Source organism: Rhinoderma darwinii, chromosome 4 (genome assembly GCF_050947455.1).
Source record: "Rhinoderma darwinii isolate aRhiDar2 chromosome 4, aRhiDar2.hap1, whole genome shotgun sequence".
Classification (NCBI taxonomy): Eukaryota; Metazoa; Chordata; class Amphibia; order Anura; family Rhinodermatidae; genus Rhinoderma; species Rhinoderma darwinii.
Genome location: NC_134690.1, coordinates 252850885 through 252875608, shown reverse-complemented (window position 1 = coordinate 252875608; position 24724 = coordinate 252850885). Strand labels below are relative to the sequence as shown.

Genomic DNA, 24724 nt, shown 5'->3' with positions numbered 1-24724 from the left:
AGAAACTATTGGTGGCCTGGGTTGCCTAAAGACGTTAGGGCTTACGTCGCCGCTTGTGAGGTTTGTGCTAGGTCCAAGACCCCTAGGTCCCGACCTTCGGGCTTACTACGTTCATTGCCCATTACCCAGAGACCTTGGACCCATATCTCCATGGATTTTATCACCGATTTGCCTCCATCTCAGGGCAAGTCGGTGGTGTGGGTGGTAGTATACCGCTTCAGCAAGATGTGCCACTTTGTGCCCCTTAAGAAACTACCTAACGCCAAGACGTTAGCTTCTTTGTTTGTTAAACACATTCTGCGTCTCCATGGGGCCCCAGTCAATATCATTTCTGACAGAGGGGTACAATTTGTTTCCTTATTTTGGAGAGCTTTTTGTAAAAAGTTGGAAATTGATCTGTCCTTCTCCTCCGCCTTCCATCCCGAAACTAATGGCCAAACGGATAGGACTAATCAATCGCTGGAACAATATTTAAGGTGTTTCATCTCTGACTGTCAATTTGATTGGGTCTCATTCCTTCCCCTCGCCGAATTTTCCCTGAATAACTGGGTCAGTAACTCGTCAGGAGTCTCCCCGTTTTTCTGTAATTTCGGGTTTAATCCAAGGTTCTCCTCCGTTTCTCCTGGTTGTTCCAATAATCCCGAGGTAGAGGACGTTCATCGGGAACTGTGCACAGTCTGGGCCCAGGTTCAGAAGAACCTAGAGGCGTCCCAGAGCGTACAAAAGATTCAGGCGGATAGAAGACGTTCTGCTAACCCCCGGTTTGTCGTCGGGGATCTGGTGTTGTTGTCGTCTAGGAACTTGCGCCTTAAGGTCCCGTCCATTAAGTTTGCTCCCCGATTTATTGGGCCTTATAAGGTCATTGAAGTCCTCAACCCTGTATCCTTCCGTCTGGAGCTGCCCCCATCCTTTCGCATACACAACGTCTTTCATGCCTCCCTCCTTAAGCGCTGCTCCCCGTCCTGGTCCCCCTCGAGGAAACCTCCTGTTCCCATTCTCACCCCTGAGGGGGTGGAATTCGAGGTGGCCAAGATTGTGGACAGTAGGATGATCCAGGGCTCCCTCCAGTACCTGGTCCATTGGAGAGGATACGGGCCGGAGGAGAGGACTTGGGTACCTGCTCGAGATGTTCACGCTGGGGTATTGGTCAGGTGGTTCCACCTTCTCTTCCCCACTAAACCGGGTCCTCTTAGTAAGGGTCCGGTGGCCCCTCATAAAAGGGGGAGTACTGTAAAGGATCTGCCAGGCACTACGTCTGTGGATACTCCCAGGATTAATCAGTCGACACCTGAGGCCAGACCTCTTAGACTGACACCGGCTCCCACCAATCAGGGTGGCAGGCTCAGGAGTGGGAGAGCCTATCGCGGCCTGGTCAGTCGGAGTTAGCTCCGCCCCCTGTCCATTTATACCTGCCGTTTTCTCTTCCTCATTGCTTGTGATTCTTCTTGGTTTCCTGGCCCCACTGCTGCCTTGCTCCAGCCTGCTTCTGCCGTGCTTCTGCCTTGCTTCAGTTCCCGCTTATCCTGCTTCGCTCTGCCCCTGGCTTGCTTCCTGCTCCGTGCTCTGCGTTTGTATACTCCATTACATCCTGATCCTGACTGGCTCGTTCACCACTCCGTTTCCTCACGGTGTTCCGTGGGCTACTGCCCCTTCCCTTGCTTGTTCCCTGTTTGTATCCCCTTGCACTTAGTCAGCGTAGGGACCGCCGCCAAGTTGTACCCCGTCGCCTAGGGCGGGTCGTTGCAAGTAGGCAGGGACAGGGCGGTGGGTAGATTAGGGCTCACTTGTTCCCTTCACCTCCTTCCTGCCATAACAGGGAACCTGTCAGGTAGTTTTAACCCCTTGAGCCGCCACCATACATGACCTGACAATCTTTCCAAACATTCCCTTGTATGTTTTTTTTTCAGATGCAGCTAAATCTATAAAGTCAACTTTTAAAACGACACACGCTATATGCTAATTACTCATTAAAGTGTCATACGGCGGTGTCGCTATCCTTAAGAGTCACACAGTCCTGCCTCTGAACCCAGCTTTCCATGCTTCATTGACATCCCCTGGCTGTTCTACATCCCTACTAGTCACCTTCAACTTTCTCGGATGCGCCATTGCATTGTACTACTTGGGCACGCACCGTGCAGCAAGGTGTTCTCTGCCCGGCGGCACCATGCATGCCAGTACAAGGCAACGGCGCATCCGCAAGAATTGGAGGAGGCTGATAGTGATGTAGAACAGCCAGGGAGATGTCAATCAAAATCTGTGGGGGGGGGGGGGGGGGTACCATTTTAATTTTCACCTCAGGCAGCAGAAAAGCTAGAATCTGCTGTGACCGGTGGCCTACTTGTTACATTGATTGAATATTTGCCATCTGGTCTGTGAAGAATAGAATTCACTCTACAATCAAACTCAAATTGAATTGTCATACACCTAGGATTAGCACGTTGGATCGTTCATATGAACAATCTAACCATCAACGTAACAGACTTAACCAGCAGATCAGGGACATAGTTTAAAAAAAATTAAGAAAAAGAAAAAAAATGTGCTTGTGCAGTGGGAATGTTCGGCTATAATTGGCTGATCATCCTGTACACGTATTGTTTTAGAGGATAACTGGGCAAAAAAAGCCAACAAGACCAATCACTATTTCGGCAGACATTATTGTCTGCACAAAATTTCTAAACAAGATTATAATCCGAAATGGTTTAAATCAGCCATTTTGGATGACTACTCTAATGTGTAAAGCCAGTTTTACACATGTCTACTACAAACCAACAGATCGGTCCACACAGCTGTAATACAACAGTTTATATGCTAATCACTCAAAAAGATCTATCATTTGCAATCAAGTAATAAGATACCACTAGATCTGCACAGACGCTATAGAGAACGTCAACAAATTGAAACAGAGAAATTTCATAAACCAGGGATCCACGCCATCATATATTCATGCTCAAATCAGAAGTGAACACCTACCCCAGAACAAATATGCTCATGGTTACATTTAACCCACGTTGAAAGTATGAAAGTTTTGTATGAATATTTCGTGAACCACCTCTCTTGGCATACCAACAACCACCCAACCGCACTGGTCTGACCAAACACAGAGGTAGCATATTGTATCTGATGCTGTACTGATCAAGTCCGATACTCCACATGGCTCAGTGTGGGGTCAGACCAGAGGGAAATGCTGTACGCCTTTGCTGTCCACAAATTATGAGTTTGCAGGAGGAGAGGCCTGAACTACAAGCGTTGTTATACAACACTGGTAAAAAAGATCAATTAGACTAGGTTTCATTGAAATAGTTTTAATGGTTCCAATGAGTATAGAACTATTAAAACTTACAATGAGTCTGTACGGAACCAACAGACGAAACACCTTAGGATGTTGATGAGGAGCTTTATTAGGGCTATTTCACACTCAGGGAGATCTGTCACTTACTGCAGACAATAATGTGCTGTACTTTGGGAGAATTTACACTTTTTTAGTTGAGGCACGCATTGGGCGATGCAGGGCTTGAGTCCAATAACTATTATATATTAACGCTTTCCCTGCCTCCCTCAAGCCACTGATTGACACAATTCTCCCTATTACTGTGCAGAGGGAGAAATGTTTTAATTAACAGCTGGAGAGCGGGTGGAGCGTGGATATTTGAATATACTTGGACTAAAGACCTACATGGCCAGACGCCCACCAAAACTATAAAGTGTAAATTCCCCTATACTACAGCATATTACTATAAGAAATCAGCGTGTCTGTCACTATTTTATGCTGCCCTCAGACAGGGCAGCATAAATACACATACCTCATTACCGTCCCGGGTTCTGCGAGACAGTCCCAGATTCCAGGGGGTGTCCCGCTGTACTGGGCGGACTGTGGTATGTCCCTGTGTCAACTGAATCTGCGTCCTCAGGCTGCAGATACAGTTGAATCGAATGCTGAAGCAAGGAACCGTCCGCATCAGCATTCACTGTCCTCTCGTCGAGGATTCCCCGGGCACAGTGCTACTTTAAGCGCTGAGCCCAGGACAGCCCTTGACGTCAATGTCCATATATGGACAGTGATGTCAGGCTTTCAACTATGGAGTCTCCGGCCAGATCAATGCAAGCTTTCCTGCCTTGGGAAAGCCCTTGACGTCACTGTCCGTATATATGAACAGTGACATCAGTGGCTCCTCCAGGAGCAGAATCCCCAGCCAGATTGTTACCGGTGAATCTGGCATCTCAAAGCCCCCAGCATCACTGTCCATATATGGACAGTGACGTCAATGGCTCCTCCTGGATTCTCAGATAATTCCGGAATGTCAAAGCCCCTAACATCGCTCTAGATGGGGATTCCGCTCCTGGAGGAACTCCTAACGTCACTGTCCATATATGGATAGTGACGTCAGGGGCTCCCTCCAGGAGCGAATCCCCGGCCAGAGTGTTTCCAATGCTCTGGCCGGGGATTCCACTTCTGGTGGAGCCCATGACGTCACTATCCATATATGGACAGTGACATCAGGAGCTACTGCTGGATCAGAATCCCCGGCCAGAGCGTTGCCGATTTGTGTGGGCATTAAACTGTATGGGGGCATCTGTTCTGGCTTTATACTGTATGGCGGCGGCTATGAGGGCATTATACTGTGTGGGGGCAGCTATTTGGCATTATACTGTGTGAGTGGCACTATGGGGTAATATACTGTGTGGGGGCAGCTGTAGGGGCATTATACCGTGGGAAGGCACTATGGGAGCATGATATTGTGTGGGCTGAATCGGGTGTATATGGGCAGGGCTAGAGACATGGCTTAAAAGGAAAAAAAATAAGCCCACAGAAGGTTGTCCCTCTTTGCGATACTTGATAAGTTGGGAGGTTATGAATTCATGACAGATCCGCTTTAAGGTTCCGTTGACCCCCTGTGTGTAAAATCTACTTTAGGAAGTGCTAAGAATTTTTTATTTTTTTTATAATACTGTACAATATATGATATTAAGTGTTACTTGGTGCTCCTGCTCTGCTCGGGACAGGGTTGTTTTTTTGTGGGTTTCCTTGGTTTTATACAAACAGGGAAAAACTGCAGCACTTCAAAATAAAGTTGATTGTGAGTATTTATTTACCCCACAGCATGTCTGCAACGTTTCAACCCCAAGGGGCCCTTGGCGTTGAAACGTTGCAGACATGCTGTGGGGTGAATAAACACTCGCAATTCAACTTTACTTTGGAGTACATGCGTTTTTACCCTGTTTGTATGTCTATGAAAGTCCATGGACATGGATCTTTTAGCTGCTGTGCACCCCTTCTATTATTTTTTAAAGGATTTTGGATGTGCTGCTGTTTCTACTGTACATATTCCTTGGTTTAATGTGACTGGAGATATGGCATCTCATTCAGCTAATCACTACCCTGCTCCGTACTGATGTAAGCAAGAACCCTGAAACAGTGCTGTCTACAGATGGGTCTCTTTTCCTGTTAAAGGAGTCCCTGGTTAGGCTGATATTAGTTACATGCATACTTTTTTTTCCCATGGAGCATTGCCTGTAATAGGTCTCTATACACCCGCTTAGGCCCAGTTCACAGAGAGATTTTTGGCGCTGATTTTGATGCGGAAACTGCGTCAGAATCCACACCAAAAAACAGCCGAAATCGCCCCCTTTTGGTTTCAATGGGAGGCAGAGGCGTTCTCTTTCCTGGGCAACTTTTAGCCGCTTGCGGGAAAAATGGCATTTCCTCATTTGCCACGGTTCACCACTGACCTTCCATTGAAATCAATGGGAGGCAGAAAAAACTGTGGCGCTTGTTTCCAAGCGTTATTCGCGGTGTTATTTGCCTGCGGTTCAACGGCAGGTCAAAAACTACAGATGCAAATAAAACTCTGTGTGAACTAGACCTTAACCAGTACCCACCCCCCCTGACCAGGACATATCAAAAATCAGGAACAGATTGTCGAAGAAATCCCTTCCAGGTAGCACCTTTTGGGATGGGCGCTCTAATGGGCTCCCTTTGCTTTGTCAGGTGGTATTCCAATATGGTAATTGAAGTATCAGCAGTGCATCGGGAGATCAATAAAGACAATAGCAATCTGTTGTCTCAATCAATATTCTCATTTATTATCAAGATGCATAAGTTAATATACCCTCAGGGCGTACCCTCTAACCAGGGTGTTACCTCTCATGGAACAACCAATCATAACATTTTACATGTAGACTGAAAATACGTCATAGGGTACCTTCCCACTGAGGACACGTGATCTTTCTAACACCTGCAAATCCTGGCCTACAAACAATAGAAATGTAGGAGGTTTTCATAAGTCTATGTGATGATTTCATATATGTGTGTGAAATACTGAGATGAAGAATTAATTACAAATGTGATGATTATTTCATGTCTAGGCGTTCTGCCAGACTTCTATCTACCAGTATTGAAGGCCACACGAAGACACAAGCAGAACCAGAAAGAGGTCATTACAACATGGAGAATACATATCTTCAAAATTCGGCATCCTGCTTGATAATTCATAATGTAATTTAATACAGAGAATATAAGCAATTTGACCATCCATCACAAGATGTACCTTCCTAATGTTTACTTATGCAGAGACAGGCATTCATTGCTGATGCTCTTATACTCAGGCACAGAATCACACACTCTCCTTATGCTTTCACAAACAGGGACAGCCATACACTCCTCATGGCATTGCAGTCAGTATTTCATTTAATAGACATAGATACACCAGATCAACAGCAGATTGCCCAAGGATATCTGTATCAATAGATGTTTGTCTCACATCAGTCCTACCTCCAAATAATTTTCCCCATCATAAATAATCGATACGTAAGTACACCTCTAGATAATACAATCATACAGTGACCTGATAATACCAATTTACAAGGGCCAAATACCTCCACACCTTGACCACATATAGCTACCACACAGTAAGGGTATGTTCACACGAGGTCATTACGTCTGTAATGGACGGAACGTATTTCGGCCGCAAGTCCCGGACTGAACACAGTGCAGGGAGCCGGGCTCCTAGCATCATAGTTATGTACGACGCTAGGAGTCCCTGCCTCGCTGCCGGAAAACTGTCTCGTACTGAAAACATGATTACAGTACGGGACAGTTGTCCGGCAGCGAGGCAGGGACTCCTAGCGTCGTACATAAGTATGATGCTAGGAGCCCGGCTCTGTGCAGTGTGTTCGGTCCGGGACTTGCGGCCGAAATACGTCCGTCAATTACGGACGTAATGATCTCGTGTGAACATACCCTAACTGAATACCTCCATACCATAAACAAATATCCACGGGACATGCCATAAATGTTTGATAGATGCGACCGGACTGATTGTAGCTTTTCTGCTGCCTGATTGGAAAATTGAAATGACATTCTAACCTTTAATTGAACTTCCATGGCCATTCTATATCACTACCAGTCTCCTCCAACACTCGAGGATGCGGTATTGTCTTGTACTCTGCAAGCATGAGCAGTGCGGCGAAGTGTACTCCCCGGGCAGGCACTATGCAGCGATGAAGTCGGGAAGAGTACACCTGACTGCACTGTGCGTTGTAATGCAATACAGCACCAGTGAGTACTGTACTGAATAGTGAAAGGGAAAATAACCAATTACATTCAGTGACTCACAGGTGACTCCTACTGATTGGAGTCGTTCCCTTTTTTTCTTCCCCATTCAGTCCAGACCTCCACTTTTCCTGGACACGACCCTTCTCTACAAAAAGTTTGCCAATACATCCATACCTATATAAACGCACAAAATCTTCATGGTGCCCAATACTTCGTCCCTGAATGTAATACACTGAGATAAGTGTGGGTCCCAGAGCTAGGACCCGCATCTATGAAATATTTTTGACATTCCCTGTGGATATGCCATAAATGTCTAAGGTGGGAATAACCCTTTTATACATATTGTGGCCAGTTCCATACAGGCATATTACCTCCTTTATTACATCTAGTTTATGGCCAGCTTTACTAGTTGCAGTCCATTGGAATTATTACCGGTCTATGGGGACGCTCCCCGCCTACAGCAGTATTTTACTGTAGGTACTTTTCGGAACTGCTTAGTGGTATTGACACTGTTTATGGGGGCATCCTGGCTGTCGTTACGGGGCATGTTCAGTAATTTAGGACAAGTCTATTTTCATCTATAATGTCCCTAAACCCGTTCTCAAAAGCTGGTAACTATGAGCTATAATCTGAGTGGAGCAGTTCGGCAGTGTTCACATGTTGCGGAAATTAAGGCATAAAACACAATATGACCGGAATGTGGGAATTCAGTCTTCAAAAAATGGAGTGAAATATTGTTAATTTTATTTCCGGTTATAACACATAGATTATTACTTGCAGCTCCGCTAACATCATGTTTCTGCAAATCCTGTGATGTTTCTAGGGGCAGAAGTACGCCGTTTTACCATACGTTTTCACAGGTTTACATAATTTATTTTTATTTACGGTTATTTAAAACGTTTATGCGACAGAACCTCATTTTTTTAAACAGAAGGATCCCCACGTATGCATATACTTGAAAAGAACGCATCTGAATCTATCTGAATTTTTTTTTATAAAAACAAAAAATCAGTAAACGGCTCCTTTAAACCTTCAAAAAAACAAAAATGGACTTCTTTTTTTTATTTTTTATGGGCCGCTTTAAAAGCCGTTGTACATTCTTTGTATAAATGTGCTTTGGGCTGCGCTGTTGATAAAGCATTTCGAATACTAAAAAAAAAAAAAGGGGGGAGCGGCGAGCGTTTGACGGTACGCACAGAAGCAGAGGTTAGAAGTCACGTGAGGGGCGGCGTGTAACGTGAATAGAGGTCACGTGAGGAGGCGGGGCCCCGTGTGTTGTTAGTGTATGGAAGGCATGTAAATGATTGGGAATAACAGGCAGAGAGTTCCAGGCTCCACAGCAGCATAAGAGGAGGGATCAGAGATATTGGCGCACTGCAACCATGAAGGCCAGCTCCAGTGTTCCGAAATTCCTCACAAAAATATGGGCTCTGGTGGAGGATCCCAGGAACAGCGAATACATCTGCTGGAGCCAAGTAAGGACCGAAGCCCGGCGGCGCACAGGCTTTCTATTGTAGCGTGTTTACATTCTCCTCCATTATGAGGCCTTATTCAGTCCTCTTCCGTCTATGTCCTAGCGTGTGTTGTAGCGTCGCTGAGGTGTACGGGCGAAAATTACATGAATGGGCATTTCTGGAGAAAATACATTCCGCAAAAGCGGATTCTGGGGTAATGGTGAGGGGGATTTGCTGTAGTGGAAATCACTGCTTCTGTATGAAATGGAAATCACATCCACACATGAAGAAGAACCATCAATCACAATGAATTGGCGGCCGATACAGTAGAATATTCCATCTGTGTATATACAGAGCTTCTTTATTCAAATATATGGAAATGTATAAAGTAATGTTTTTTATAGTTTTTTTTTTTTCCAGGCCCAAGATAGTGTTTAAATCTGGATATGGGTTAAAATAATAAAAACAATTTTTTTTTTTTACTTTTTAACTTCCGCTTATGATTCCGTGGTACCTCACTGGTCTTTGTTTACGCCGCAGCATCAATGTCGTATCCACATGCGGCCGATCACTGGCCACGACAGGTGACGTGCTGACCGTCAGCGCTGCAGCCACTTATTGGCTTCTTCAGTCACTATTGCTGGAGCTGCACAGACAAAGATCGGAGGGGAGAGGTACCAGGGAACCAGCAGTGCGGGCCATTTTAAAGAGAAAGTATGGTTGTTTTTGTTTAATTTTTATATTCGATTTAAAAATAATAATGGGGCATGAAAACCCCTTTTTAAGGCCCACGTCACACGGTGTTTTTGACGCGGAAACAGCGTCTGAATCCTCCCAAATCTTTTTCCCAGGTGGCTTCTGTCCGCTCATGGGAAAAAGTGTCATGTCCTATTTTTAAACGGTTTCAACTTCTAAAACTCCATTGAAATCAGTGGGAAGCAGAAAAAAAATGCGCTGTTCATTTTGGAGCTGTTTTTGACCAAAAACTATCCCCGGTTTTTCAATGTACTAAATAATAAAAAAAAGAAAACATGATTTTTTTAAAATCTTTTTTTATTTTCTTGCTTGACAAAAAACGGTGAACGTACCCTCCCTACGGGTTAGTTCAGTGGATTTTGCTTGGCGGGTCCCGCTGCGGAATTAGCGAGGTTCGGGCGGAAGTCAGAACCCACAGTCTGATATTGATTACCTATCTGAAGTATATGCGATCAATATAAAAAAAATGCCCGGAGAACCCCTTTAAAGAGTACTTCCAGATATACTGACATTTTACATAAAGCCATTACAGTTCAGGAGTGCGCACAATAATTTTCTAAATGACTTGTAGTTAGAAGCAGAAACGGTAAGGGTATGTTCACACGCTAGCTGGCTTTTACGGCTGAAATGACAGCCTGTTTTCAGAAGAAAACAGCTGCGTCGTTTCAGCCGTAAATGCTCCTCCTCGTAATATACGAGGCGTCTGTGACGCTCATATATCTTGAGCTTCTCTTCATTGATTTCAATGAAGAACTGCTCAAATTACGTGGCAAAGAAGTGTCCTGCACTTCTTTGCCGAGGCAGTCAATTTACGCGTCGTCGTTTGACAGCTGTCAAACGACGACGCGTAAATTACTGGTCGTCTGCACAATACGTCGGCAAACCCATTCAAATGAATGGGCAGATGTTTGCCGACGTATTGTAGCCCTATTTTCAGACGTAAAACGAGGCATAATACGCCTCATTTACGTCTGAAAATAGGTCGTGTGAACCCAGCCTAATAGAGCATGGACTGGCTATAGCCCTTGCCTGCCGACAACTTCTCCGCATTAACCAGTTCAGGACCGGGCTATTTTGCGCCTTCAGGACCAGACACCGTTTAGCCATTTTTAGCACGTGTTAGTTAAATGGCTATAACGTTTTTATTTGTTGGGCTAACTACGTGATTTTTGCGACGTTTTTTCCGTAGACAATGCAGGTTTCATTTTTATCGTTTTTATACACACCTTTTTTGCTATTTTAGAATTTTTATTCATAAAGTTTGAAAATAATAGTAAAAAAAATAAGCTTTTTTACGTTTCAGCTATATTTTTTTTTTGGTAATAACATAGTTTTACCCTAAAATAGACCTTTTATTTGTGATCGCCATTGTCTACCGTAAATTTTAATATATTACATGTCTATATTAGGGTAATTGGGTCAGCGCTAGCGTTACAACAATGATTGGCGAGGGGAACGTTTTTTTTTGTGGTGGGTATTTTGTATTTATTATTTAACTTTTTTTTTTTGCACTTTACTTTACTATTTTTTTTATTACTGTGGTCTGTTCCTCAAAGGTCAAAGACGACCTTTGGGGAACTTTATATTTTTTTTTTTTTTCTTTTTACACCATGTTTTTCCACTGTAACTGGAGCTGCACAGCAGCCCCAGTTACAGGGGAAATCAGCCCTCTCATAGTGACGATTGTCATTAATAGGGCTGTGCTGGGTCTAGTAAGACCCAGCAGCAGCCTGCCACTAACAGCACCCGGCGATCATGTGACCTGTCACATGATCACCGGGAGGAATAGAGACAGCGCCGCTGCTGCTGTCTCTATTCCTATACACAGCGTTCATTGAACGCTGTGTAAAAAGACATCGGAGAAGACAGAAGCAGTGAAAGCTGCTTCTATCTTCTCCTCAGGGTCCCCGGCAGTCACTGACAGCCGGAGACCCGACATTCAGCTGCCCGATCGCGCGGGCAGCAAGTTAAAACCCGAGCCGTAAAAAGTCTATGGCTCGGGTTTTAAGGACCCTGACCGCTGGCCTTAAAAATACAGCCAGCGGTCGGGAACCAGTTAAGAGCCAGTCTCTTGCTTGGCTCCATTATCCAGAGCGGCCGCCAGAGCTGTAGGATCACATTACATTCTACAGCGCTGTCTTAATTGTGTCTTGGCTTTATTTTACGATATAATATTTGTAGCGTATGGGATTTTTCATAATTTCTTCATAGCTCAGGATTTTCTACTTGCCTCCTGCCTGAAATGTATAGACCTAAAAGAGGGTCAGTATTGCCCAAAGCAACCAATCAGGTGTTGACTTTCATTTTCCATGAGATCATCAAATGGTCACCCAAGTGCTATTGAAAAGTATATACGTGCCACACAAAAAGTGCTTACAAAGATAGTTTACTTCAAGCCCTTAACAAAATGAAAAGCGACCTGGTCCCCAGTCCTTCGAGCCAAAAGGCCTTGTAAGTTCCAGCAACAAGTGTGCCTAGGCTGCAGCCCAAGCGTCCCATGTAGTGTCACAATCTTAGGCTCACACAGAGAGGCCACACTATACCACAGCTATACCTAGGCACCCATAAGAAATTCTGTTACATGCAAAGGTAACACGGTGAAAACCTAGGAATACATACGGTACTGTGCTTAGCCAGCCCAGTCTAATATGAAACTACGGCCTACTAAAGCTGAGCCAGATAGTGTAATGTGGGCATGCTCAACTGCCAATCCATACAACACCCCATGGCTAATGTGCTTATGATTAGGACGGAGGTGGTCCAGATAGAACAAACCCTCTCTACTTATATTTACATAAGACAGGACAACTCCCTAAAGTGTGAAATAAAATTGATCCCTTATCCTCCGGATAGGTCACCCATGTCTAATTGGTGGGGGTAAAACTCTCAGCACTCCCACCGATCAGCTGTCTGAAAGGTTTGTGCCTTCATTTCTTACACTGCTCCATAGTTTACAAAGTTGTCACATTCGTAGCAGCGGAGCACGTTATTACAACTTTTTCCCATTTGATTGAAAGGGAGGAAGCTTAATTACTGTGCACCACCGCTAAGAAAGTCAGGGTGTTGTGCAGCGTAAGCGATCAAGGGGAATTGATGCTCGCTGGAGCACTGATCAGTGAGGGGGACTAGAGTCGAAACCCCACTATCCGATATTGATGCCGTATCCCTATTATATGCTACTTGTCTCTGTATATTCTATAGAATCATACATGAGTTATGTCCGTACAGAGATATTGATGTATTCTTTTGCTCATGAAGTAACTGTATAGATGAGTTCTTTGTAATCTAAGATTATTTCATCCCTATTTAAAGAGACTCTGTCACCACATTATAAGTGCCCTGTCTCCTACATAAGGAGATGGGCGCTGTAATGTAGGTGACAGTAATGCTTTTTATTTAAAAAAACGATCTTTTTTCACAAAGTTAGGAGCGATTTTGGTTTATGCTAATGAGCTTTCTTAATGCCCAAGTGGGCGTACTTTTACTTTCGACCAAGTGGGCGTTGTACAGAGGAGTGCATGACGCTGACCAATCGGCATTATGCACTCCTCTCCATTCATTTACACTGCGCTAGCGATATAGATATATCACTATGTGCAGCCTCATACACAAGCCCTAACATTACTGCAGTGTCCTGATAATGAATACACATGACCATCCAGCCTGGACGTCATGTGTACTCAGAATCCTGACACTTCTGAATCTTTTTTTGTGAGAATTGGGCAGTGAAAATAAAAAAATTTTTTTCCAATAAGACGTAGCTTTAGCGCAAAATGTTTCATTTTTCTCAAAAAATAAAGCAGAAAAACATTTGTTAAGCAATTTCTCCCGAGTATGGCAATACCCCATATGTGGTTATAAATTCATTTTTGGGCACACATCAGGGCTCAGAAGGGAAGGAGTGCCATTTGGCTTTCGGAGTACAGATATTGCTGGATTGGTTTCTGGTCGCTATGTAGCATTTGCAAAACACCTGTAGGAACAAAACCGTGGAAACCCCCCAAAAAGTGACCCCCATTTTGGAAACTACCCTCCTCATGGTATTCACCTAGGGGTGTAGTGAACATGTTAACCCCGCAGGTGTTTCGCATAAATTAGTGTGCACTCGATATTGCAGAGTGAAAATGGGATTTTTCCATAGATATGCAAATATGTGGTGCCCAGCTTGTGCCACCATAAGACAGTTCTCTAATTATTATGCTGTGTTTCCTGGTTTTAGCATCACCCTACATGTAGCCCTATTCTGGAAATTTGACAGGGCTCGGGAGTGAGAGAATACCATGCGAAATTGAGGCCTAATTTGGCGATTTACACAGTTGGTTCACAATTGCAGAGGCTCAGATGGGAAATAATAAAAGATACCCCCCCCCCCCCAGAAGTGACCCGATTTTAGAAACTACACCCCTCAAGGCATTTATTAAGGGGTGTAGTGAGCATTTTTACCCACAGGTCTTTTCCATAAATGAATGTACTGCGTATGGTGCAAAGTAAAAATTAAAAATTTTCCCCAGAATTGCCAATTCAGTGGCAGGTATGTCGTGCCCAGCTTATGCCACTGTAGACACACACCTGAAAAATTGTTAAAAGGGTTCTCCCGGGTATGGCAGAGAAATATATGTGGAAGTAAACTGCTGTTTGTGCACGCTGTAGGGCTCAGATGGGTGGGAGCGCCATTTGGCTTTTGAAGCGTAGATTTTGCTTGGTAGTAGTTTTGTTTGAGTATTAGGCTGGGTTCACACGACCTATTTTCAGTCGTAAACGAGGCGTATTATGCCTCGATTTACGCCTGAAAATACGGCTACAATACGTCGGCAAACATCTGCCCATTCATTTGAATGGGTTTGCCGACGTACTGTGCCGATGACCTGTCATTTACGCGTCGTCTTTTGACAGCTGTCAAACGACGACGCGTAAATTGACTGCCTCGGCGAGATTTACGGGCGTCAAAGACGCCTCACATAATGCGAGGAGGAGATTTTACGTCTGAAACGACACAGCTGGTTTCTCCTGAAAACAGTGTCTTTTCAGACGTATAAGACAGTTCTCATTTGCACATACCCTTACTGGTGGTTCCGTTTATAATGTGGGGGCATATGCAAGCTGGGCAGAGTGATAGTCAGGTGGTATAATAATGGGGTAAACAATAAAATAATCCATATATGTGTATTACGCCGTTTTTATCGGCAGACACTGACCCTGTCGTGTGAATAGAGCGTAAGGCCTCATGCACACATCCTTCTCTTTTTCATACGGCCGCAAAAAAATTAATCTGCAAAACACGGACCATACACAACGGCTTCCGTGTGCGCTTCATCTTTTAATATTTTTAACGGACTATTTAATAGAATGGGCAAGACAGATCCGCAAAAACTAACAGGAATCTGAGTTTTGCGGATCGGGCACACTGATCCGCAGAAAAAAAAAATGTGTGCATGGTCTCATTGGAATGGATGGGTCAGTGTGTGCGTTTTTATTTTATTTTTTTAACCGATCACTGAAGAAAACTTTGGTGTGTATGAGGCCTTGGGGCTTCTCTTCAGTGTCCTATCCATTCTTCTTCCTTTTTGTTTTTTTTTTTGTTTTTTTTATTTTTTTTTTAAATTCGCTGATCCATGTGTCCATTCCACAAACTTATAGCACATGTCCTATACTTCTGCATATTTGCAGTCTGTCTCACCCACTCTAGTGTATGGGTTTGCAAAAACAATGGACATCACACGGAAACCTCTATCCCCATAGTTGTCCGTGTGAAGGCAGTAGAGTAGTGGTTGGTCAGCATTGGCAACAACATTGCAGATGTACAGGAGACAATATGAGCCATTTTCCAGTTGTCCAGCGTTTCCATTAATATTGCACCTTGATGGTTCTAAACGTGAAGGATTATCAGAATTTACTGTATTCTGAATATAATGAACTATTTAAGCATTGTGATAAGTGGATATCTTAAAGCACTTGCTACTACTCGTAAAGGTGCATCTGATACAAACCAATGACTAATTACCAGAATTTCTTTCTTTTTGGCACCTAGTAGTATACAAATGCTACGTGCCAAATAAAATACAAAATCCCATGGTGGACTAGAGGAGTTTTAGCCGACTCAATATTGGGAACTTTGGTAGCATCTGTGCAGACCCTGGCACCTGTTCTGACGTCCCCACCCTGCTAGAGGCCTTACAGCTTTACAACATATGGCCGCCTGGGCATACATGCCATTCGCTGCAGTGGCTTATGTGTATATTTGTGTGTGTTACATGCAGAACCCTACAAGTATAAAATTCCATAATCCTCCTCTTAATCTCCATCTCCTCCAAAGTCATCAATCACTTAGACATCTGAAAGACCCCTCCATACAATAATTTGGCGTGTAAGTCCCATCACAGTACAATAGCTTGGATTTGTGGTCTATTGTCAAAATGTGTGGGTGTTTCCAGTGTGTCAAAGACTTCTAATGAAAACCATAGAACCAAAAAAATAAAGCAAGTGAAATCGATTTTTATGCAGATATGCAAGTTTTTTGTTTTTTTTTCCTCTAAGGCCCCATGCACACGACCGTGAAAAAACTCTGTAATTGCAGACCGCAATACGATCCGCAATTACGGACCCGCCCGGTTCTATTGGCCGTAGACGCCTTTTCGTAGCGCTATGGAAAGGTGTCCGTGCCGTAGAACCGTGCCGGGAATTATGGAGCATGTCCTACTTTGCGGATTTTACGGGCTCTGCTCCCATACTTTCTATGGGAGCACAGCATGAATATGCGGCCCGCGGGCGTCGGTGGCAGGCTGTGATTACGGGCACGGCCGTGTGCATGAACACGAACGTGCTTTTGCGGCCGCAATTCCCCCGAAAATTCACGGGAGAATTGCTGCCCCATTCATTCTTATGGGGCCATGCACACGACCGCGGTTTTCACGGTCCGTGCATGGCCCAGGAGCCCGCACCGCAGAAAGAACGGGCATGTCTTATTACGGCCGTGTTCTGCGGTCTGGGCTAATTGAAAATAATGCCTGCGGCTATGTTAACGGCCCGCGATTTGCGGGTGGCTCGTGGCTGTCACTCCGTGCCCGGCCAACCCGAAAATCACGGCTGTGCACATGGCTACGGTCGTATGCATGAGGCCTTATACTGTAGATTAGTTAAATGTCAGTGTCCCATTCTTAGCACTTCTCTTGCACATTTTGACAGCGGCTAGATGTCTCCTAGCCCGCTCCTCCCATGCTTACTGATTTATACTCTAGGATTAAAGATATCAGATGTCTAGAACGTTTTACTGCCGTCATTTTTGATCACCTAGAGGACTTTTCAAAGGTTTGACACCAATGGGATGTGTCTTCTATCACGTCATCTGTCGATGGTGAGAATTGACCCTTACCCGTACTCTGGCATGGCTTCCTGACCTTTTTGTTTCAATCTTTCCCCGCTGTCCCTATTGTACTCCCTGTATCGTTATGTGCGTCTTCAATGTTGTTTTTGCTTTTAGTGCCCGCTACGAAAGCGTGTGAACTGGCATTCTCTACCCGGTGTATCATTGCTGTTCATATGCCGTTGATATGCTTCACTTGCTTTGATGTGTTGCTGGAAACACTTAAATGCTATGACTTCCTTATTACTCTGTTGACATTTCTTATTGCAACATACTGTTTGCTTCCCTTTTTGTTTTTTTTTTTGTTTTTTTATATTTTTTATTGTAACTGTTTTTTTTAGCAATAAATACACAGTTGAAAAAAAAAATCCCAGTGCCCCTTCTAATGAAGCTGCAGATTTTGTACTTCTTTGTATTTATTTTTTTTTTTTGTCGTTAACATACTCTGTCTCTTATTCTGGGAAAATAATACAATGGTCTATGTAACACCCCATTTGTGTTTGGTTTCAGGATGGAAACAGCTTCATCGTGTTGGATGAAGAAAGGTTTGCAAAAGAAATACTGCCTAGACATTTCAAACATAACAACATGGCAAGTTTTGTGAGACAGCTGAACTGGTGTAAGTTACGTTACTTTGTGGCATGGCAGCTTTGACATATTTTAAACTCCGGTTTAGAGACCCTTGAGCATATATTCACCTTTCTCACCAGTGTACGTTTAGGCCTCATTCACATCTGCGTTGGAGGCTCTGTTAGAAGCCTTTGTCGCAGATTCCATCAGAAATTCTAATAGTGCAGCATCATGAGACGGATCTGTCACAGCATTGAATCTGTGTTCTCCTGCGACTGAACAAAAATTTTTTTTAGCACATATGTGAACCTGTCCTTACATCTGATCTAAATAAAAAATTGGAATACATCGTCATTTGCTAATTGAAGCCACTGACAGATGTTTAACCCCTTCCCTCTTTAGCCACTTTTAACCTTCCTGACAGAGCCTCATTTTTCAAATCTGACGTGTCACTTTATGTGGTAATAACTCCGGAATGCTTTCACCTATCCAAGCGATTCTGAGATTGTTTTCTCGTGACACATTGGACTTTATGTTACTGGCAAAATTTGCTCGATTATGTTCAGTATTTAATTGTGAAAAACACCAAAAATTTGCGAAAAATTGCAAAAATTAGCATTTTTCTCAATTTAAATGTATCTGCTTGTAAGACAGGCAGATATACCACACAAAATTGTTGCTAATTAACATCACCCATATGTCTACTTTAGATTGTCATCGTTTTTTGAACATCCTTTTATTTTTCTATGACCTCACAAGGCTTAGAACTTTAGCAGCAATTTCTCACATTTTCAAGAAAATTTCAAAAGGCTATTTTTACAGGGGCCAGTTCAGTTGTGAAGTGGTTTTGAGGGCCTTATATATTAGAAACCCCCAAAAAGTCACCCCATTTTAAAAACTTCACCCCTCAAAGTATTCAAAACAGCATTTAGAAAATGTCTTAACCCTTTACACATTTCACAGGAATTAAAGCAAAGTAGAGGTGAAATTTACAAATGTCATATTTTTCTGCAGAAATAAATTTTTAATACAATTTTTTTTATAACACAGAAGGTTTTACCAGAGAAATGCAACTCAATATTTGTTGCCCAATTTCTGCAGTTTTAGGAAATATTCCACATGTGGCCGTAGCGTGCTACTGGAATGAAGCACCGGCCTCAGAAGCAAAGGAGCACCTAGTGGATTTTGGGGCCTTATTTTTGTTAGAATATATTTTAGGCACCATGTCAGGTTTGAAGGGCTCTTGCAGTGACAAAACAGTAAAAATCCCCCAAAAGTGACCCCATCTGGGAAACTAGACACAAGGAAATTATCTAGGGGTGTAGTGAGCATTTTGACCGCACAGGTTTTTTACAGAAATTATTGGAAGTAGGCCGTGAAAATTAAAATCAACATTTCTTCAAAGAAAATGTAGGTTTAGCGATTTTTTTTTTTTTTTTTTATTTTTTTTTTTCTCATTTCCACAAGGACTAAAGGAGAAAAAGCAAGAAAATGAATATCAACATTATTTCCACTAAAATGTTGAATTTTTTCAATTTCACAAAGGATAAAGGAGGAAAAAGCACCCCAACGTTTGTAAAGCAATTTCTCCCGAGTAAAACAATGCCCCACATGTGGTAATAAACGGTTGTTTGGAGACACGGCGTGGCTGAGAAGGGAAAGCGCTATTTGGCTTTTGGAGTTCACATTTAGCAGGAACGGTTTGCGGAGGCCATGTCACATTTGCAAAGCCCCTGAGGTGACAAAACAGTGGAAACCCCCAACAAGTGACCCCATTTTGGAAACTATACCCCTTGAGGAAATTATCTAGGGGTATAGTGAGCATTTTTTTACCCCACAGGTTTTTTGCAGAAATTTTTGCAAGTAGGCTGTGAAAATGAAAATCTACATTTTTTCAAATAAAATGTAGGTTTAGCTAATTTTTTTTCATTTCCAGAAGGACTGAAGGAGAAAAAGCACCACAAAATTTGTAAAGCAATTTCTCCAGAGTAAAACAATACCCCACATGTGGGAATAAACGGCTGTTTGGACACACGGCAGGGCTTAGAAGGGAAAGAGCACTATTTGGCTTTTTGAGATCACATTTAGCATGAATGATTTGCGGAGGCCAGGTCACATTTGCAGAGCCCCTGAGGGGACAAAACAATGAAAACGCCCAAAAAGGGACTCCATTTAGGAAACTACACCTCTTGAGGAATTCATCTAGGGGTGTAGTGAGCATTTTGACCCCACAGATGTTTCATAGAATTTATTAGAATTAGGCAGTGAAAATAAAAACAGTCCTTTTTCTTCAATAAGGCGTAGCTTTAGCGCAATTTTTTTCATTTTCTCAACAAATAAAGGAAAAAAAGAACCCAACATTTGTAAAGCAATTTCTCCCGAGTACGGCAATACCCCATATGTGGTCATAAACTGCTGTTTGGGCAAACGGCAGGGCTCAGAAGGGAAGGACCGCCATTTGGAGTGCAGATGTTGCTGGATTGGTTTCTGGGCGCCTGTGGGCCAAAAACAGTGGAAACACCCCAGAAGTGACCCCATTTTGGAAACTACACCCCTCAATGCATTTACCAAGGGGTGTAGTAAGCATTTTAACCCTGCAGGTGTTTTGTAGAAATTAGTGTTCACTCGATGTTGCAGAGTGAAAATGGGATTTTTTTCCATAGATATGCCAATATGTGGTGCCCGGCTTCTGCCACCATAACAAGACAGCTCTCTAATTATTATGCGGTGTTTCCCGGTTTTAGAAACACCCTACATGTGGCCCTAATCTTTTGTCTGGACATATGACAGGGCTCAGAAGTGAAGAGTACCATGCGGAGTGGAGGCCTAATTTGGCGATTTACAAAGTATTGGTTCACAACTGCAGAGGCTCAGATGTGAAATAATAAAAAGAAACCCCTGAGAAGTGACCCCCATTATGGAAACTGCACCCCTCAAGGCATTTATTAAGGGGTGTAGTGAGCATTTTCACCCCACAGATCTTTTCCATAAATGAATGCGCTGTGGATGGTGCAAATTAAAAATTTAAATTTTTCCCTAGATATGCCATTCAGTGGCAAATATGTCATGCCCAGCTTATGACGCTGGAGACACACACCCCAAAAATTGTTAAAAGGGTTCTCCCGGGTATGACGATGCCATATATGTTGAAGGAAACTGCTGTTTGGGGACGCTGTAGGGTTCAGAGCCGAGGGAGCACCATTTGGCTTTTGGAGAGCGGATTTTGCTTGGTACTATATTTGTTTGAGTATTGCTGGTGTTTTATAATGTGGGGTACTTGTTTTATAATGTGGGGGTACATGTAAGCGGGGCAGAGTATATAAGGGGCATAGTCAGGTGGTATAAAAAAAAAAAAATAATCCATAGATGTGTGTTACGCTGTGAAGCAATCCTTTCTGCACAGGCCGGTGTGGCACTGATAAATGGTGTCATTTCTTATCCCCCTTTTGGTCCACACTCCGCACCTTTTGTAGTTTGGGGAATTTTGCTGGGAAAGTGTTGTCCTGGTATAATACGGGCACCGTCGCTTCCAGCGGATATGTTTGGGCTCTCCCCTTCCTGGTTCCCTAATTTTAGGTCCTTGATAAATCGCCTCTTGAAACAGAAGAAATGTTCCCCTCGGGCACAACTGCATATTTTTTTATTTCCTGACTTATTGGAGCCATAACTAATTTTATTTTTCATAGACGTAGCGGTATGAGGGCTGGTTTGTTGCGGGACAAGCTGTAGTTATTATTGGTACCATTTTGGGGTACATGTGACTTTTTGATCACCTTTTATCCTATTTTTTGGGATGCCAGGTAAACAAAAAAACGCAATTCTGGCACAGCTTTTTTCGTTTTTTTTATACAGCGTTCACCATGCGTTATATAAATTACATGTTATCTTTATTCTGCGGGTCAGTACGATTCCGGCGATACCTAATTTATAGCACTTTTTTATGTTTTACAACTTTTTGCACAATAAAATTACTTTTGTAAAAAGAATGTCTTTTTTCGGTCGCCAAGTTGTGAGAACCATAACTTTTTAATTTTTTTGTCGACGGAGGTGTATGAGGGCTTGTTTTTTGCGGGACGAGCTATAGTTTTTATAGGTACCATTTTTGGATACGTGCGACTTTTTGATCACTTTTTATTCTAATATTTGTAGGGCAAAGTGACCAAAAAACAAACTCTGGTAAAGTTTTTTACGTTTTTTTTTTTACGCTGTTCACCGCGTGCAATAAATAATATAATATTTTGATACCTCAGGTCGTTACGGTCGTGGCGATACCAAATACATATGGTTTTAATTATTTTTCAATAATAAAGGACTTGATAAGAGTAAAAGGGGGATTGTGTTTTATTTGATTACTTGAAACTTTTATTGTTTTCAAACTTTTATTTTTTGCACTTTTTTTGACACTTTTTTTTTTTTTTACACTTCAAGTCCCACTAGGGGACTTGAAGGTCCAACGGTCAGATTTTTTTTTTTCTAATACATTGCACTACCTATGTAGTGCAATGTATTAGATCTGTCAGTCATTCACTGACAGCAAGCCGATTAGGCTTCGCCTCCCAGCGGGGCCTAAATCGGCTTCCGTAATGGCAGAGCAGGAGACCATTGTGTCTCCTGTTGCCATAACAGCAGTCGCCAGTCCCGATTGCCTCTCAGGGCTGGCGATCTGCTAGTAACCGCTACGATGCAGCAATCGCTTTCGATTGCTGCATCGAAGGGGTTAATGGCAGGGATCGGAGCTAGCTCCGGTTCCTGCCGTTACAGGTGGATGTCAGCTGTACAGTACAGCTGACTTCCACCGCTGATGACGCCGGATCAGCTCCTGACCCGGCGCCATCTTGCCGCCAGCTAGTAAAAGTAGTGTAAACGCCCCGATGTACGCACATAATACACGCCCACTTGTACTTTTACTTTTCAACACGCCCAGTTGTACTTTTGCAAGCCTCATTTGCATAAATACAAAAATGGTCATAACTTGGCCAAAAATGCTCGTTTTTAAAAAATAAAAACGTTACTGTAATCTACATTGCAGCGCCTATGTGCTGCAATAGCAGATAGGGGTTGCAAAATCTGGTGACAGAGCCTCTTTAAGTGCAGCGATCGCGTTTGAGCGCTGCCCTTAAGGGGTTAATGGCGGGGATCGAAGCTAATTTCGGTACCCGCCGTTAGTCGGATGTCAGCTGTAAGATACAGCTGAGATCCGACTATGATGGCACCGACTCAGCTTCTGAGCCAGTGCCAAACATTTGTCGTAAATGTACGGCATTTTGCGGGAAGTCAATGCTTTCCATGACGTATATTTACGTCAAATGTCGGGAAGGGGTTAACACCTTCTGTGGCACCACCCTATCAGATTCAGCAGGATGGCTGAAGTTGTTCCCGAACCATGGTGGCGCAAGGGCAATGCAGATGCAGGAGGTGTTCTCAGTGCCTGTTAGCGTATGGCTATCATATAGATGACACTATTTAAAGGACATGTCTCATTAGACTTTAAAGGGAATGTGTCGCTAGAATTATTATTATTTTTTTCAGTTAAACGATTATTATTGAAGTGATTACACATTGTTTTAATTTTTTCACAAGTCAGGAAATATTCTAAATTAGATTCTAATTTATAACATTTCCATGTGCTGGGCACTAGAGGGAGCAGTTCCCAAAATTGCAGCATGGTCACTGTGGTAAAGCATGATGAATACCTATATACTTATAGACCATTGGCATTCGCCAAAAAATAATGCGTCCACACAGATCGCAAAGCAGAACTCAATACCTATAGAAGACTGTGAAGACAGTATATCCAGAAAAATAAGCGACACATAGCACTAATTACGTACCATGACAATAAAAAATAACCTTTATTATATTGCACATAACAGCATATTGGCCATCACAGAAATAAAAACAATAATACACACAATTTAAAAGGAGAGTGTGGAGAAACAACGTAAATAGTCCCAGTTATATGTTACCATAGTATAAACATCATGTGATGTGGTATAGTACAGAAATCTCTATCCAAAAGGATATATCATAAGCCAAATAATTAAACTCAAGAACAGAGAGAATTCTAGATGTAATGTACACCTGGCCAGAAAGCACAAAATGGGCTAAGAAAACTGCACAAACCCGTGGATTTCATGATGGACCAAAAAACGGAAGATCTCCACACAAACCGCCTGTGGTAAAGCAACCTCATTGATTTATGCTGCAAATTTGGGGTGGACACACTCTCCTTTAGTGTCCTCACACTATCCCCCCGCCGTTCTTCCGGCTAGTGCCAGGAGAAGGAGGGGTTTTGAATCTTTAAACCTCCTACACTGTGTGCCGCCATTTTCTGAGCGACTGCACAGTGTAGGAGGATTGGATACAGGGCTCAGCAGACAGTATTAGGGGGGATTCACACGAGCGTGTATTCGGTCCGTGCGGGCCGCGTGGTTTTCACGCGCCACGCACAGACCAATACAAGTCTATGGGGCAGTACAGACAGTCCGTGCTTTTTGCGCAGCGTTTGTCAGCTGCGCAAAAAGCGCGACAGGTTCAATATCTCCGCGTATTTCGCGCATCACGCACCCATTGAAGTCAATGGGTGCGTGAAAACCACGCAGGTCGCACGGAAGCACTTCCGTGCGAACCGACTGAAACAGCGCACCAGCTGTCAAAAGGATGAATGTAACCAGAAAAGCACCACGTGCTTTTCTGTTTCCAAACATCCAAATGGAGTGTCTTTGAGATGAGCGAACCCGGACAATCGAACCGAACTTCACCGGGTTCGGCCGAACTCGTTTTGGCCGAACCCGGCAAAAAAATTTCCGGTACGCGACGTCCGGAGATAGTCACTGTCCAGGGTGCTGAAAGAGTTAAACTGTTTCAGCACCATGGACAGTGACTACCGATCCCAATAAACATGAACCTGTAAAAAAAACACGAAGTTCTGACTTACCGATAACTCCCGGCTTCTTCCTCCAGTCTGACCTCCCGGGATGACCATTCAGTCCAAGTGACAGCTCCAGCCAATCACAGGCCAAGCACAGGCTG

General features: G+C 43.4%; 1 protein-coding gene across 5 annotated transcripts in view; it reads left to right on the top strand.

Annotated features, from left to right (window-relative positions):
* Positions 1 to 8725: 8725 nt before the first annotated feature.
* Positions 8726 to 24724, top strand: part of LOC142759803 (uncharacterized) — a 51827-nt gene continuing 35828 nt past the window's right edge. For 2 of the 5 annotated variants that reach the window (XR_012883199.1, XR_012883198.1), the window contains exons 1-2: positions 8726 to 9027; positions 17633 to 17741. Coding sequence is in view for 3 of the 5 variants with exons in the window: in XM_075862398.1 (XP_075718513.1) it covers positions 8935 to 9027; positions 17633 to 17741 (202 nt within the window). In the remaining 2 variants the exon portion in view is untranslated. The remainder of the gene's footprint in view (positions 9028 to 17632; positions 17742 to 24724) is intronic. The other 3 variants (XM_075862399.1, XM_075862397.1, XM_075862398.1) reach the window with 2 other exon arrangements.